At 41.2% G+C, this 16,794-nt stretch overlaps 1 protein-coding gene across 3 annotated transcripts in view; it reads right to left on the bottom strand.

Moving 5' to 3' along the window:
* LOC122764524 (bromodomain adjacent to zinc finger domain protein 2B) overlaps window positions 1-16,794 on the bottom strand; it is a 41,551-nt gene that overhangs the window by 1,448 nt on the left and 23,309 nt on the right. The window contains exons 8-38 of one of the 3 annotated variants that reach the window (XM_044018614.1): window positions 15,981-16,631; window positions 15,177-15,238; window positions 14,623-15,071; window positions 14,134-14,430; window positions 13,981-14,041; window positions 13,188-13,296; window positions 12,963-13,064; window positions 12,259-12,469; window positions 11,991-12,083; window positions 11,838-11,899; window positions 11,485-11,550; window positions 10,734-10,799; window positions 10,432-10,476; window positions 10,220-10,252; window positions 9,161-9,226; window positions 8,718-8,858; window positions 8,009-8,263; window positions 6,984-7,207; window positions 6,388-6,462; window positions 6,060-6,294; window positions 5,922-5,981; window positions 5,684-5,825; window positions 4,894-5,612; window positions 4,410-4,686; window positions 4,127-4,279; window positions 3,631-3,785; window positions 3,316-3,521; window positions 3,057-3,192; window positions 2,013-2,159; window positions 1,404-1,696; window positions 1,092-1,235 (exon numbers count right to left, since the gene is read on the bottom strand). In XM_044018614.1, the coding sequence (XP_043874549.1) occupies window positions 1,092-1,235; window positions 1,404-1,696; window positions 2,013-2,159; window positions 3,057-3,192; window positions 3,316-3,521; window positions 3,631-3,785; window positions 4,127-4,279; window positions 4,410-4,686; window positions 4,894-5,612; window positions 5,684-5,825; window positions 5,922-5,981; window positions 6,060-6,294; window positions 6,388-6,462; window positions 6,984-7,207; window positions 8,009-8,263; window positions 8,718-8,858; window positions 9,161-9,226; window positions 10,220-10,252; window positions 10,432-10,476; window positions 10,734-10,799; window positions 11,485-11,550; window positions 11,838-11,899; window positions 11,991-12,083; window positions 12,259-12,469; window positions 12,963-13,064; window positions 13,188-13,296; window positions 13,981-14,041; window positions 14,134-14,430; window positions 14,623-15,071; window positions 15,177-15,238; window positions 15,981-16,631 (5,735 nt within the window). Of the gene's footprint in view, window positions 1-1,091; window positions 1,236-1,403; window positions 1,697-2,012; window positions 2,160-3,056; window positions 3,196-3,315; window positions 3,522-3,630; window positions 3,786-4,126; window positions 4,280-4,409; window positions 4,687-4,893; window positions 5,613-5,683; window positions 5,826-5,921; window positions 5,982-6,059; window positions 6,295-6,387; window positions 6,463-6,983; window positions 7,208-8,008; window positions 8,264-8,717; window positions 8,859-9,160; window positions 9,227-10,219; window positions 10,253-10,431; window positions 10,477-10,733; window positions 10,800-11,484; window positions 11,551-11,837; window positions 11,900-11,990; window positions 12,084-12,258; window positions 12,470-12,962; window positions 13,065-13,187; window positions 13,297-13,980; window positions 14,042-14,133; window positions 14,431-14,622; window positions 15,072-15,176; window positions 15,239-15,980; window positions 16,632-16,794 lie in introns of all 3 variants that reach the window. The other 2 variants (XM_044018611.1, XM_044018615.1) reach the window with 2 other exon arrangements.

The following is a 16,794-nucleotide window of genomic DNA, read 5'->3' as shown; positions in this document are numbered from 1 at the left end:
CATGATATGGATTTTGCAATACCGTCACTACCGTGATAAATCAATTGAGCGCCAATAATCTCCTAATTCTAAATAATAATGCATTACATTTTCTCCAAACGTTCAGTGGTCTGAATATCTGTCCTTATATACTGTATATCTTGTTGCAAATAAAAAAGTAAAACATATAAGGTGGTAAAAGGAGAGTGGCCATTAAATTAGCGTAACAAGCACTTGGGTAATCAATAAAGAAACAACTGCTCAAACATCATCAAGAAAGGTCGGGCCAATATTATCTGAAAAAAGATGAGTGGAGTGTTGGAACCAGAGGGAGAGACCGAGGCCGCTGGAAGTTGCGCAGCAGATGCCTCCAGAACGCCTTCTTCCCCGAAGACCACACCGGAGCAATAATTGCGTTAGGCCTGAAGGATGCACTTTTTGACTGGTGCTTGGATGAAGCGCGTCTGATGTGCATGACAACTGACAGCGGTGCAAACATGGTGCGCGCTCTGGAAATTAATAAATATACGAGACTCGCATGTTTTGGACACAGACTGCACAACGCTATTGTAAGTTACAAGTTACACTATGTAAACCTAACATTTCATATTCAGAAAATGGGTCAAGTCCTTTTCTGTTTGTATTAAAAAAAGAAAACAAAATCAAATTTACGGCCACCACATTAGTATTGTATTGTTCGTTGTTAGTATTGTTTAGCCGTGATTCCTCTGGGGACCGGATCAGAAAGGAAAAAAATATCAGATTAGAATATTATTAAAAAATATGTACTCCTCCCAAAACCTACCAAAAAAAGTAATACCGTGATATTATACCGTCACCGTTCAAAAGATGACGGATACCGTGATATTAATTTTAGGTCATATCGCCCACCCCTACTTCACCCACATAAACATGATGCATACACCTATGAAGACAGAGGTGTTAAAGAGTGTGTCCATCTGTTTTGGTGTGTGAAAGACACCATAGTTTTCCTGACTGCATACAAGTCCTGCATTTGTTGCACTCTGCAGTTTCACCACTAGACGTCACTAATTCTTACACACTGGACCTTTAACAAGCACCACTCACTGTGACAGTCATGCACAACGTACTGGTTGTTTTGGAGTTTCTCTCTGATGGTGGAGAAGTCCATGGGCCTCTTGATGACCTTCTTGTATCCAGGTACGGCCTTGTGGTTGACCGGAGTGAGAAAGGGCCACGCGTCCTGATGGGCCTCCAGCTCAGCCAGCAGCTCACTGGAGGAAACAAGCAGACACGGCGGATTCAAACTTACATTTAATATGGTTTCACCTGTTTTGAGAGTTTTTTTTTAGAGATTCAGAACTGTACAAGAATGATAAAACATTTGTTTAGTCAGAGGAATTAAAATAAATCCTCTGCATGCAGTATGTGTTCATCTATACCTGCACTTTGCCAATCCAGTCGCGTCATCTAGGGCTGTTTTGGCTTTTTTGGCGCAGGGAGCGACGCTGTCATGATTGGCCTGGGAGCTGCTGGACGGATTGTCTTCTGAATTTCTCTTCTTTAACTCCCTGGTACCTTTTTTTGACATGCTGCTGCTGCTGCTAGAAGCCTCCTCTTTGACGAGTTCTCCAACCACAGATGATTTACCATTTTGTTTTATCTCACTGCCTTTCTTCGCTCCTGAAGCCGTGGGGTTCCGTTTCTTCGTAATCTGGGGGGATTGACCACTTTCCTGAGAGACAGAACATACATTTCGACGACTGAGAAACACTTATCAAGATTTATCAATTTGACTATATGTGTAGATGTGAAACAGTTCATTTGAAGGTTTTTTTTTTAAATGATCTATGCATTGTTTCCTCTTACAATAAGCCTGGGCAAAAAAGGTCCCCCACTTAAATTGGATCTGCTCAAAATGTTAATGCGTTGTCTCCTGGGTCTCTTAGGCCCCACCCCCCCACAAAATGGATATTTAAGTGCACCTGCTAACATGTGATAAGAGAGAAGAATAACGGCTCCTGTGAATAAACAACACGGTGCTTGTGTACCTTTGAAACACAAGTGGGACAAAACCAGTCTCCATCGGGTACTTTGCTGATCTTGGGTTTATGGCAGTATGTGTGGCAGCCTTTGTCACAGCCGTCACAAAGTAGAAGTAGCTCTTCGTTATCTCCCTTTTGACAGTGATGGCAGTGCTGTAAACAAAACCGAAGTATAAGTAGTCCAAAAACTCAAACGGACAAACTGTGTGTCACTGTGAAATTTAGTGTCTTCTCATCTTCACCCTTTACATTGATATCATTCTGTGCAGGCAGATTTGATTTTTGCTGATTGTGCCACTTCTCTTATATCGTTAATAATGATGCTCTAAAAATGCATGCTCCATGTACAACCTTTAATCTCTTTTCCTCTGCTGCCGGTATACTTTTAACAATCAGCCTGGTATGTTTTATTCATGATGTTATAATCATATGTAATGAGTTATCAATTACATTAACACCAGCACCCTGTGACTTTTCAGGAATCATGGTCACAGTCTCCTGTTTGTTCCGAGTTATGGCATTGAATAAAGACCAGAAATTCATTTTTAAATCTAAATCACAACTTCAAACTTTACAATAATCACATTTGATTCTTCTATTTTTGACAGCTCAATCTTCAAAGCGTATTAAAATATGTAATGTATCCATGTTGGAAACAGTCATTTGTGTGTGGTAATGCTCCAATCATATTTTTTATTAATTACACAGCTAATACTAAACTGAACCTTGGCACAATAAATTCTATCGCAAATCAAATTGGAATTGGAATATCTGTCAGAAAAATTGCCTTTGTCCCATCACATACAACATGGCATAGTTTCTTTGTTTTAATCCAGTTTAACATTAGTCTACCAAATGTGACAATACCACAAATGTGTTCTCTAATCCATCCCAATGTGCACCGAATTTAGAAATGTCCAATCAAGGCTTTCAGGAGGGATCACATTCATGAACAAAGCATCATTTCTCTCAATGACTTGTCACTGGTGTGGACATAACAAAAACAAATCTTTGATGGAGAGCGAGGGGGAGAAATGAGGCGTTACTAACCACTTTCATGATGGAGCGCTCCCAGGCAATGGATTTCTGCAGCTGCTGAATACAGAGTGACAGCTGAGCCGAGCTGCGAACTTGACTGAGGGCTTCATGCCACAGCCTCATCCCAGGATCCACCTTCTTCTCGTCACTGCTGTGAGAAAGCACACAAGGAATAAATGGTCTTGGTTTTGTGCAGCCATTGGTAAAATTAAAAGAGGTTAGTACTTAGTCATGTATAACATGTACTGCTATGCACTTTGTCTTCAGATACCTTTGTTCAATATTCTTCTCCAACTCTGCCAGCCTCATGACAGCGATATCAAGTGGATTATTCGGCTGACGCACCACAGCGTCGGGACGTTTCTCCGGGTTGGTTTCTCTCCAACCTTTGCTGTCAGGAGCCGGGGAAGCGACCAGTGTGTGCTCATGATAGACCAGATCCTCTCTGTCCGAGTGTCGCTCAGGGTGTGTCCATCCCTGAGGAAGTGGCAACTAAGATTCATTTTGGGTATCAGGATGTTTCTCACCTCTATGAGCTGTAAATAAAGAAAGAAAGAAAGAAAGCACTGTGCTTCCTTGCCCGTACCTTGACCTGCAGGCCAGCCGAGACGACTCGTCTCTCCAGATCCTCGACCTGCTGCAGAAGGCCGATGTCCACGTCCATGGCCTGTTCCTCGACGTTCCAACTCTCCACCATCTCCTCACACCCCTGCAGCTTCTCCAGCTCTGACACATCAATCACTGCCATACAGACACAAATTACCGTGACGGGAAAAAGCATGTCAATCGAAAGCAACGTGATTATACATATTTCCGTCTGATACCAGATGACGTATATTAAAAACATGTTTATTATATCACTGCATGTAAATAGATCTTAAGCTAGAGACAGGACAAATTCAAATTCAGCCAGAGTCAGTACATTCACTTAATTGAACTAATTTAACACCTAAATTAACGACTGTCCACAATCTATTATCTCTAGAAATCTTCTAGATATAAATCCGTTTAAAACTTTGACAGAACCTCCCTGGCAGAGGCGAGCAGAGCAGAACAGAGTAGAGAAGACGTGGATACACCACCTTTGCTGCTGGCACAGAGCTGGATCACATAGTCCATATGTTTTTGGATTTGCTTCTGCAGGACTTTCTCTCTGATGCCTCGGCTGTGGAGAGCCTTAACCAGACTGTGCAGTTCCTGCGTGTCGGACACTCGCCACCAACCACGCAGCATCTCTGAAAACAAATTCAACAGCTGACTTTTACCACAAAAAGATCACAGCGTGTCATTCAGTCCTGTCTGGGTAGTGAATATCATTATTCCAGCATGTTTCATTTGTGCAAAATGGCAGCGAGCCAGTCTTACCCTCGGGAATAGGCTGAGGTCGAGGGTAGTCCTGGGTCTTGGCCACGTCCACAGCAGGAGATGAGGCAGAGGGACACTTGTCACTAAGGGCCTCTGGGGTCTCACTCTTGTTGACAGTGTTGTTATTTACCCCATTCCCATTACTCTCTGCATGCTGGGAGGCCTGATCCAGCACGGGGGGTAGAGAAGTGCCAGAGAAGGGCAGGCTGGGACTCATTGCAGCACTGGACACGTCACTCAGTGTCAGTCTGCTTTGATCACTGCCAGATTTTTCTTTCTGAGAGGAAGAACACACACACACACACACACAGTTTTACTCCACTACTACATGTATAATTTATAATAGTTGGGACTGGGTCTGCAGCATGAGGAAATTGTCATGTAATACGGAATAATACTTGCAACATTTGTCAATGTTCTATGGAAAAAACTACATGAAATAGTTGTGACTGATATGATGATCACATTACTGTTATCCACCAACCTGAAGAACGGGCGAATGTCTGTTATTGATTTGAGCAGCAGTGTTGTGGCTGGCTGTAGCAGGGGGATTAGGGGAGAGGGAGGAGGGGGATTTGGTGCTCGTGGTCTGTGGAGAAGAGGAGGACGCTGTAGGGCTGCAGCCTGAAGTGACTGAGCAGTCGTCACAGGGAGAGCGAGGCAAGAGTGTAAACCACTGGCTGCTTTTATCCATCACTATCTTGGAAAGCTGGAGGAAGCTATCTTGATCGTGCTGAAGGACAGGCTGAGGACTACAGGTTATCCACGGACTGCTTTGGAGCTGGGGGGCACAAAGTGGCGATGTCACGGTATCCATCTTATCTCCAAGTCTCTGATGAGCGTTTGCAGGCAGGGGGCTGTGGGATATTCCTGTCTGAGAGCTGGGAATTGAGGGATAAAATGCAGTGGTGGGGATTTCAACAGAGTGACAGTTCTGACTGTTATCAGAATTGACGTTTGAATCTTGAGCCAGTTTGGCTACTTCAAGGAGTTTGCTGAGCTTAGATAGAGAGCCAGGGTTCTGGAGGAAGAGATTGTGACTGTCTTTGTCCTGTTGGCTCTTCACAGTGGCTGTGTCTCCGTCTGCGCTCAGTGCCAGACTGGACACCGTTGGCATGGTTGTCTCTTCCAGCTGCTCCTCCTTTACTCTGATCACCTGAACAGTCTCCTGTCTTTCCTTCTCCGTCTCCAACACTTCACAACCTGAGAAACACATGAGAGATGAGCTCAGGCAAAACGCATAAAGATGAAACAATCAAATTTATGTCAAGCACCTTCGCTACTCTCCATGCCTTCAACAAAGATGCCACACTGTGGGAGGAGCCAGTAACTCCTCTTGTAGCGGTCCTGTCCAATTATCATGGAGCGCAGCGAGTAGGACGACTCAAACAGCTGCTGCCTGATGTGACTTTGTTGCTAAAGAGACAGAAAGTAGAGAGTTGACCACCTATGATCAATTAAACAAAATGAATTGACAAGCTTATGCTGAGGTAAACATGTGGGTAAATTCACCTTATAGGTTTTCTCAATCTGTTTCTCCAGCTCGTCTATGTCTGAGTGAACACTGTCATCCTGGATGAAAACATTAGTGTGAGTTCAGTGGACAAGATAACATCTATTACAACACTGGTTTAGTCTCACTGTACACACCTCCTCTTCACAAATCTCTGCTTTCTTCCCTTTCTTTCCTCCTGAATCTTCTTCATCCTCATCCTCGTCATCGCCTTGGTCCTCGGTGTCATCATCCTCGTCCTCTTCTTCCTCACTATCCCCTTCTTTCTGCTTGCATTTGTTTTTGGCATTGGGGATGACAAAGGTAAGGTTGTCCTCTCCTCCCACATTGCTGTGTCTCTTCCCCGTCTTCTTGGTGTGGATGCTCCTCAGTCTTTGAAGGGAAATTGGACAGAAGACATATGAAATTCTGCTTTTATAGTGCACAGAATCCACTTGTAAATGGTTACAGAAACGTTACACTCACTTGCGCAGCTCTCCATCAACGACCCATTTATCCTTCCTCAGGTTGGACATGTGATCTATGTTTTTGTCAATCTCACTGAAATAGAAATATATGTTTAAAAGGTGTCCATGTATAAGAACAGCTACATAATACACTGCACCTCAACGTAGCAGGCATCAGATGTGTTTCAAAGTAATACTGGCAACTAATAAAAGATTAATGAAAAGCGGTTTGATGCAACCTTTTGAAACCATCCATCAAGAATATTTTGTCATATTCCTTTTGATACATCTGTTTTTTTCATCAGAAATTTAAGCCATCATGAATAAAACAGGACAATATCTTCCATTCTCAAAGGCAACAGTATTAAATAAAGCACAAGGCTGATAAGAAACAATTGTTTCTACAGTGCACTCAAATCAATTTTACAAACCAACAATGGTTTATTTAGTGACAAATGTGTCAAAGCTGAAAAAGACCAATTTATTTTAGTGTTAGCTTAGTTTGGTTGTGAACAGCCCACGGACATGACTGCAGTAAAAGAATGGCAGCTTGCCTCACTTGTCAGAAAGTGTATTACAAAAGACAACATGAGAGTGAGGAGGCATGTCTCTCACCTGATCACAGCTTTACTACAGCAGAGCTCATTAACCAGGAATACTAGCATGGACACCTTCTGACACGGAGTGTGGGCCTGAAAAGCCTTCGTTCTGAGGCTGGCAGCCAGAGCAGCTAGTTCTGTCTGCTCACAATGAGCTTCCACGTAGATTCGCAGGATCTCAGACACGTTGCCTCGGTTGATTTTCACATTACTCAAGAGTTCCCCCAAGCAGGTTTTGTTCTAAAAGAAACAATGTCAATGAAAGTGGAGTTTAGTCAATGACACATCGAGCATGTAGAGATTATTATGAAGTGACGAATGTCTGGCTATCTAAAGTGATTTATTAACATATCCTTGGTGAGGATGCAACAATTTAAGATGCCCTTGTATCATCATCAAAAATAATAAAGACTACACCCTATAGCTAAATTGTTGCTATTTGTGGCTTAAACCTGAGATGCATACTAAAAACTGTAAACGGCCAAAGTACTGATAAATGCATAAATGCACTGTGTTAGCTATGCTGTTATAATATTATACAGTATTACCAATAAATTATTTCTTTAATATCTTCAGTATTTACTATTACGTAACTGTACTTAGATTAAATTAGATGTGACTGTGTACAGCAGGACAAAAGTGGAAAATAATGATGTATAAATCATAAAATACAAACAAATGTGAAATATAAAAATGCTAAATAATCATATAGACTAGGGATGTAAATTAGAAGTATACAAGAAAGTATTACACATATTATGAAGCATATTTACATACATACAATGTATGTAAATATGCATTCCTATTTACTGCAGGAAGGACTGAAGGTAGTGAAAGAAATCCTTAATGCAATCCTATTTGGCTTCAAATGTCAAACTTTTTTTTAGCCTTTCCCTCCAAGAGCAGCGATGGTTTAAGGGACACCACCAGCACTCCTGTCAACTGTCTTTTCTACAGTAAAATGTGGCATATGTACAACAGATATGCATGTGTTGTGCATATGTACAAGATTCTGTACAGAATGCTATACTGGAGACTCACCTTATGACCTGCAGGTATACCAGGGTCACACACAGCCACAGAGAGCACGCTCACAAGCAGGTCCTGCACCTTGCCCAAACCCCCTCTGATGTTGAGCAACCCTTCCTGGAGGTCATTTAATTTGAGGTTGTATAAATTTGTTTCTAATCCCAGGACCTTTCCAAAGCTGTGCAGAAACTGCAGCACCATCAGGCAGTCAGAGAAGGTGTTCCCTGGCAGGACCAGACCAGGAACACGTGAAAGTTCTGGAAGTAGCTGGACAAAAACATACAAATCAAAAAGTGTTTTTATTGTAGTCTTCTTTCAGGCTACGCTTTCACATCCTTGCATGTGAAGAAATATTATGAATACAAACCCACAGTCTGATAATATAAATAAACAGTACAAATTGTTATGATTTTAAAAACCACTTGGTGGCAGTATTTTGACCTTTACCTGTTTTCTTTTTAATCAACTATAGATGCTTTCAGTCATATTATGAAGCATGTATTTTAATATTTCTGACAATAAAACAATTTATGAAGAGCAATTCTAATCTTAGTGGCGATAGCTCCTGCAGTGATAATACTGCTTTGATTTGATTTCCATTTTGAGTAAATCCCTGGCCTGGTGTTCAATCTCTTCACATGCATCTATTCCAGAGATGGTGACTACCCATGGTAATGTGTGTACTTTCATGTTCATTTGCTGCCCCACAGTGTGTGAATACCTTATGATCGACTAAACACATGTCTTCATTTGGCTTCTTAAGCTCCTTTGCTTTTTCCACTTCAAGTCGTTTGAGCTCTAGTTTCCTCTCTTTGTTTAACCGTCTCTCGTCGTCCTTCTCTTTCTTCAAACGCTCCTTCTCCTACAGCCAAGAGAACAAGAGTAATATCTACAACATAGCTTGGAATGGTTCCTTAAGTTAGAGTATATTAACTCCACAGAGGGTGCTGCTAAATGTGCTAAATGACTAAAAGAGGTAAATTACATTCAAAAAACATTTTAAAACATGAATGTTCTTATGCCCCATCACTCCATATTGTAATGTCTCATAAAATTACTGGAGCGGGAGGGTAAAACTAATCATAACATAGCAATGATGCAAAAGTCAACAGGAGGGAATGACCGGAGATAATGAAATGTGAATGTGAGTCAGCAGTTATTCACCTCTGCCTTCTTTCTGGTCTCCACAGCCTTCATGAGCATCATGTGCTGCCGGCGTCTTTCCCTCTCCTAGCAGAGTATGGGCACATTATTCCCTCTTCCATTTACAGTTTCTATTATTTTACCAAGAGACGGGTTACAGATGCAATACAATATGTACTTGACATGCACGTTAGAAGCAGCAGGACATTGACACAATCTTCGCTATCTAAAATGTTGCATTCTGTACTGTAGTGCAATGAAACACAATCGATAAACAAAATGGTACATTATGATGAGGCATGATACATCAAATGAGGGAGGTGATGGACAGAGAAGGGATAAGATTAAAGTTAAAATAGCCATTATTAATGTGAGTAGGGTCAACAAGCAGCAGACTCAAGGCTGGATCAGAAATGTGAGTAGTGAGTCAAAGGCAGCAAAGAATGTTTAAATTAATACATTGATTATTATGTGCACTTAACTGGTTTTATAATCATTTGAATGACAATAAAATGTCTATTGACTGATCTATCTGTGATTGAGATCCAACATCAAAACTAAACTAAAAGTCTATAACATTTGGCTTAATTATAGTTGCCATAAAAACTTGTCTGCCATGCTAGCTGCCATTACAGTCTCCAAAATGAAAAATACTTCCGCTCCATGAACTCAGTGGTGCATATCACTGGCAAGATTACACAATATATTGATTTTTTTCCAGATGGTAAACTAAAAAAAAAAGTTGTCTGAAATGCTTTAGTGGGGAATAAAAAGCACCAAAAGCTTTAAAATCAAAACAGAAAGCTTTGAGTCAATCTTTTCATCCTCGTATAATTTCAGTGGAGTCAAGACATTGTTTTTCATATTGAGGAGATAATGGATGCATTTCCTCTGAGGGACAAATATAGTGCTAGACATTAACAGTGCACTGTTGTGGAAAAGCCATGCAGAGAGGGATGCTGTATGAATGACTGGCCACTGTTCAACCACTGTTAACACTGAACACACAGCTGTGATCGCAAGCATTTATCACAACACATTCACAACATGTTGCTAAAATTTACAAACAGACAAACATACCCATACCATATCTAGTCTAAGCCTCTCCAACTCCTGGTAGAAACAGTTTGGCAAAGTATTAAGAAAAAATAGAAAAATCACAGAAGAAAAACCAACGTAAACCAACATACCAAATAAGTATAGATATTTATGGATATATTGTTCAAAGGATAGCTAGTTAAGAGACCACCAATAACTCATTTACGTTATGTGGTCATTATCAAAATATCTACCTGGTGCTTCAGTATGACAGCTTGCAGCCTTTGCATCTCCCTTTCCTTTAGGAAAAATACAAATGCATTTAGAAACCACAACAAATCCACACAAATACACATCATTTTAAAACGCAAAGAGGAATGATCAGACTCATTAAGTGTCTGTAAATATGCCTGCTAATATAAAATTGAAACACCCTTATTTTAGAGATATGTAGACGACAAGGTAGATATTCCACCTCTTTCAATAACAATAATAGAGCCAGGTAAAGAACCAAAAACAACAAGGACAAAGGTTTGCTCAGAAAACTCTTATTTACCTTATTTCGTTTCTCAGCCTCCAATATTCTCGCATTGGCTGCTTCTTCTTTTTTCCTTCTTTTAGCCTGTGAATGCACAGCGGTATTACAGTAGCAAAACACACAGTTAAGTACACCACAGCAAAGCCATTGATTGACAATGTATTTGTGTTTTCAATGTTGTCAATAGAGGACATTCAACACAAAGCTCAAAAGAGCCATGGCTCACTGATAATATCAACTCAAACATGTTTTAAATTTTGAGCTAAGAGATGATTATTCCCTCGCATGAACACTGAAAGACAAAGTGGCAGCGGCAATGAGGTTAATATGAAGCACCAGCAGTCGGTGAGAATAAATTAAGCAAAATTTCAATCAGTAATTATAGCCCCAATGAAATCCTGTTAAGAGCCGCTTGCCAAGCGTGTCAACTGAAATTTGATTTATAAAAGCTAAAATACTTCAGAGCTTCTATTAGTGAGGGGAGGCTAAATGGGTATTTCACCTAGCCGTGGTAAAACTGTGAGCTACCTCTTACTTAATGAAACACTGTATTTTGTATTAAGCGCCATCATGGTCTGAGGAGATTTTCATATTCAATGGCACTTTTGCAAAAAACCAATTAAGAATTAGTAGTATGCACTCACTGGGTGTGACCAGAAGTGGGGCGACATAATTTAGGGATGGCCTTTGGTTGGCTGTCTTAAAAAATCCCATCAACAGCAGAAAGGAAGTGTTTTAGAATGTTTCTGCAATAACTTTAAGGACGAACCTCGAGAATTTGCTGTGCACGGAGTTCTTTCTCCATCCGAATTTGCTGAATGCGCTTGATCTTCTCCTGGTAAAAGGATGAGGGTGAGATCAAATGAATTAACTGTGAAGTCATGCATGTCATAGAGCAGTGGAGGGGAGCAGGGTGGTGGGGTGAAAAAGTACAGCGGGTCTATGCAGATGAGGAAGGTACAGCAATTTGAAGGATAGCAACATCCCTGTCCAATTTTAAAGCAATTTAACTGTGCTTAAAACATTTTCAACACAAAGCACACAAACTCTGAATATGCGACAAAAGGGAGCAGCTGCAGATATTTAGGAAATACTGAAAGGTAAACAATGGAAGTTCCTTACTTGCTGCTTAAGAATCTTTATTTGCTCTCTCTTTTTCCGCCTTTCTTCGGCAGCCAATATTGCTGGAAAAAACAAACAGGTGAGATTTGCACAAAGAGTATGATGTAGTGTTAAAAAAATAATATATCAGGCGACAAGACCACAGCTGTTTACCTTGCCGCTTCCTTGCCTCTTTGGCTGCTTGTACCATGGCCTGCTTCTCTAATTTTCTCCTCAGTTTGATGTGAGCTGCCTGTCGAGCTATTTCTACAAAATTAGGACATTAGAAAAAAAGAAATTAAAAAAGGAAAACTGACCCACAGACAACCCATAAATTCTACTAATCTCTCTCGTTCTCTCTCTCTAAGAAAAAAAAATATTGTTTCTATTTCCATGGTGATAGTGTAAAGATGGTTCCAACATCTCTATATGGTAAACTGACCTTGAGCTTCCAGTTTACGCAGCAGCTTGGCATTAGTGGCATCTTGGAAGTTATTTTCAGCGATATTGAGAGGATGAGACTTTAGTTGTTGACTCCCAGTGCCATCACCTGTTGGCTGGTGCTCAGACTTTAAGCGGCGGCTGCGTCTGCCATCCATTGCTATGATAGTGGGAGTAATCTCCTCCTCAGCCAGCAAAACCCACTGTAAACCCTGGGTAAATTGACATAGAGGAAAGACACATTTTTGGCAAAAGAAAAGGAAATGATGGTTGGAATAATAAACATGCTTCTATTTAGTGATTATTAAATGGTGATCATCTTGCCACAACTTCTTTTGCCATGCTTCATAATCATTTCACATAAATATGTCATTTAAGACAAAGCATACTGATAGACAGTAAATAGGAGAATTGATATGCTGTTACACTGGTTTATTTTCTCCTAAAAATAAAGGTTTCCAAAACAAACACAGATATACAGAAATGTTATCTGTGTCTTTTACACATCATTGTGTTATTGGTTTGAATCTCATTATGACATAACCTTTTTAAAAATGGTTTTCCATCCAGATTTTCAAAAACTTAAGAGTGATTATTCTTCAGTGAGCAAATAAAACGTAAATAATAGATGAGGATGCCAACACTGTGATTAAATGCCATGTAGGATCAGGTCATGAAACAACACTAGAACGGAGAAGCATTTACCTCTGCTCCCTCTCTGGCTCCATAGAATTCACCAACTTTAATTTTGGTACTGAAGCTGAAGTTGTCCCGGGAGATTTCAATTATTCCATTTCGGAGCAAGTACTGCAGACAAAAGAATAATGCAAACTAATTAAAGCATGGGGTATAGAATAGTCCTTTCATTTGTGGCTTTAAGTCTACACGTCATTTCCATGAAATCGAGTAATAAAATCATTATTGATTCACCTTCATTACATCAGGATACTGTCGCATCTTCTTTCCACAGGGTGCAAAATAAGCAACCTCCCCTTGTAGCCGACCTGCCACAGTCCTGATCCGGGTCTCCCTCCTCCAGCTTACAAGAAAGAGAGTTGGAAAGCACCACATTAAAATCTAAACAAAACCATGCTGCTGTTGTTATAGCTGCATTCACTCATAATTAAATCAAAAGCTATAAAAAAAATAGTTCCTTGCAGCAAAACAAGACTGGGGGAAAATACATGTTTTTTTAATTCAACCCAACAGGAAAATAAGACCCCAGATGATGTAACTGTTGACTGTGCAGCTGTGTAGTCTGTGACTTTCAGGAATCAGACTCTAAAGTGGCCATGGGCCAAGTGGGGCAACCCGCTCAGTCAACATGAACTCCATTGGAGAGCAGCCACGGCTTAGAGAAAGATATGTAGCGGCCTCTGTTTCCTGTGACCCCCGCCAATGAAAAACATCCCTGAAAGATGAAAGGTCCCTCTGATCTAAGGCTGCCAAATTTGTGGCCAGGAAGCGTTTAATGTTGCATTTCTGTGTTGAAGCTGGATGCAATTAACCCCTTGTGTCAAAGTGCTGGTCCATGTTTAATTCCCGCTGTTTATTTAAGCCATGTAAAGTAAGTTTAAGGATGGTTTTCATGGTGTGCTAAAATTTTCCCGATGGAACCCTAAATATGGGACCCTGGTAATGCTTTATTTTTTACATATAAAGTATATACAGTGCAAATGTGTTTTTCTTTTAATATGACGTGCACACACACATAATAACTTACCCAAACTCAAGAGGCAGTCGTAGGACGCTCTCATCTGGCACTGTCCTCCTCTTTCCTGGTCCTAACAGCGACAGAAATCATGTAACACCATCAATGTGAGCAAATACAAAGATGGGACAGTCTTGAGTGAACTTCATTTCAAAAACCTGTTACCTGGCAGTGCAGCAAGTGTGAAGGATGTGGACAGTGCGCTGAGGTTACTCAAAGCTCCTAAGCGGGTCATCTCAGTGGGAGTGAGAAGACCACAAGGCGAACCTGCAGGTTTGACAACCTGCAGGTTGAGTGGGGAGCTGCTTGCTGAGAGGGGTGAGGACGACTTGTGAGCAGACAATGGTGCTTTAGCTACTTTCAGAGGAAACCTCTCTACGTCGCTCCCAGCTTCCATCTCACCATGCTCTTTTATGTCATCCTCTGAGCTATCAGAGTCACTATCCATATCGCTTTCTGACTCTATAGAAAATTCCAGCATGACCGAGGAAAAAAAAAGGAGAGACAGAGCAGAAATAAATTAGCATTCTTCTGATGTCTAAGCCATACAGAGCACTGCTAATTATTGAATCAAGCGTCATCTCTCAGCTTTCAACTGCAGAAACATGTAAACAGTGGTATTTCTTTGTTAATGTGAGGTCTGTTAAATGTAACCTGATAGACTGGTGCCAGAATCTTCCTCCTCAATGTCATCTTCTTCATCTTCATCGAAATCATCTCCTAAAGAGTCCGACTCGGAGTCCTTGCTGCTGTTGATATCAGACTCACTCCCTTTGTCCAGGTCTACAGGTGAACAGGAGTGAGTTTTTGAGACAGTCTTTCCAGAACTCAGAGAGGTGGGGGTCTTGGTCTTCCTTGATCCATGAGCGGATCGCGACGAGGAAGTAGATTTAGGCAGGGAAGCAGTGCTGCCAGATGGTTCCTTGGTGGTAGTGCTCAGGTTGATGGGCATCGGGTAAGAGGGGCTGGTAGCTGCCAGCAGCGGCTTAGTGTTAAAGGTGCAGCTCTGGATGCGGGGCTTAGTGATGAGAGCCAAAGGAGCATCCTGTACTTCAGGATGGGTCTCTCCATTAGCGTGATGGCCCAGGAACAGATTGGTCTCACTGTAATATAAGAAACACACTGAGGGACTACTCAGCATATCTAACAAATATTTAACTGGTGTCAGAAACGCTGTGAAGGATGAAAAATGTGTGTGATTTTCATACCAGCTCTGGCTTGGATGTTGCAGAGAGGAAACCTGCTTTAAAGAGTCCTTGGAATGGCCGGCCTAAATAAAAATGAAAATGAATGGGAAACAAAGGAAAAAAGAAAGTAATTACACCAACTGTCACTCACATAACATAACCGTGGGCTGCAAAAGAAAAAAAAAGTAAGGTGTAATAAGAGACAATGAAGAGCAGACTCAAGCCTGTCAACAACAATACAGAGGAAAAAAAAGGCTGCTGGGGAAAAATATTTTCAAATAGTTTGGCCTGGTACCATCCTGCAAATTCAGCTGTCATCATGTATTTGTTGCTATTGTCATACGCTGGCAACCAAAGGCTTGTATTAAATGTACCGCCATCATATGAATTAAAATGCTCTTGTTACAGATTGCCACATTTACCCTCCTCCTCAAAACTGTGACAATAACAGAGTCTTGCAAAAGAGGCCATTTTCTCTCTCTTGATAACAAACATCCTAAAGCATAACAGAGCTAATTGCTTGTCAGTTTTCCCGATAGAGCTAAACACATTTTCACTTTCAGATGTGTACTCATGCAGCAGTCGCACTCTTGGGAGGTAATATAAAAGCATATATGCATCTATTTTCTGTAGCTAAGGAAACCAGTAATTTTTTTTAATGACAGCAAGAATGATGACAATACATTAACAAGCTAATTTATTGCAAAGGAGAAAGAAACACTCCAGTGCTTCATTAAAGGAATTCATTTTCTGTATCTCGGGTAGAACTTAGAAAACAGGAAACATGGCCACAGTAAAGCAATATGCATAAAAACTATAACTCACCTGTCTTAATTTAAAACTGTTGAAGTGAAATGAGTTTTTATCTGAAAGGCTTCCACTGCTTTCTTTCAGGCTATCGACAGGCCATGTGTGATTAGAAGACAAGACCAGCGAGCTCTGTGTATGTGCAGGATTTTGTGAGGCTGACAGTGCTGGTGGTTTGGGAGTAGAAGAGAGGGGAAGGAATTTGGGTGATGGCGAGGATTTGGGAGATAGGGGTTTCATAGGGGAATACAGAGCAAAGGGTTGGGGAGAAGAAGAGACAGAGCTACGCTTTGGAGAGGATACTTGAGAGAAGTGCTTTGGTGAAGCAGTTAGAGGTAAGTGTTTGGGTGAGTTGGAGAAAGACTTGGGGTTGGGTGGAGAGCTGGAGGCCAGAGGAGAGACATCCCTCAGGGACAGTGCAAAGGGACTGTTGCTGGTGGCCGTTCCTGTGGCCTGGATGACACTGATGTGTTGCTGGTTCTCCTCTTCTGCAGCCCTACAGCTTTGGAGAAATGGTGATGCAGACATAGGCTGATCATCCTGATGAGAAGACTGGAGGCGGTGCGAGGGAGTCAAAGCAGCTCCATCACAACGACTGTCTTGAGTTGGATTTTCATCAGCAATGCAAAGTCTCTTCTTTTTACTATCAGACGTGCTCTGTGTCAGCCACTGAGTAGGAGGATGAGGAAAACAGGGAGAGGACAGCATGTCAGCCCCTGCTGAGACAGCCTCACAGTGGCAGCTCTGTCAGCTAACACATACATACAGTTTGCCACTGCTTTACACAATGACATTTGACTGTTTTTCAACATTCAACAAACTAATCTGCAAC

The sequence above is a fragment of the Solea senegalensis genome, linkage group LG2, assembly GCF_019176455.1.
Source record: "Solea senegalensis isolate Sse05_10M linkage group LG2, IFAPA_SoseM_1, whole genome shotgun sequence".
NCBI classification, from domain to species: Eukaryota; Metazoa; Chordata; class Actinopteri; order Pleuronectiformes; family Soleidae; genus Solea; species Solea senegalensis.
The sequence above is the reverse complement of the archived record's forward strand: the minus strand, read 5'-3'. Positions and strand labels throughout refer to the sequence as shown.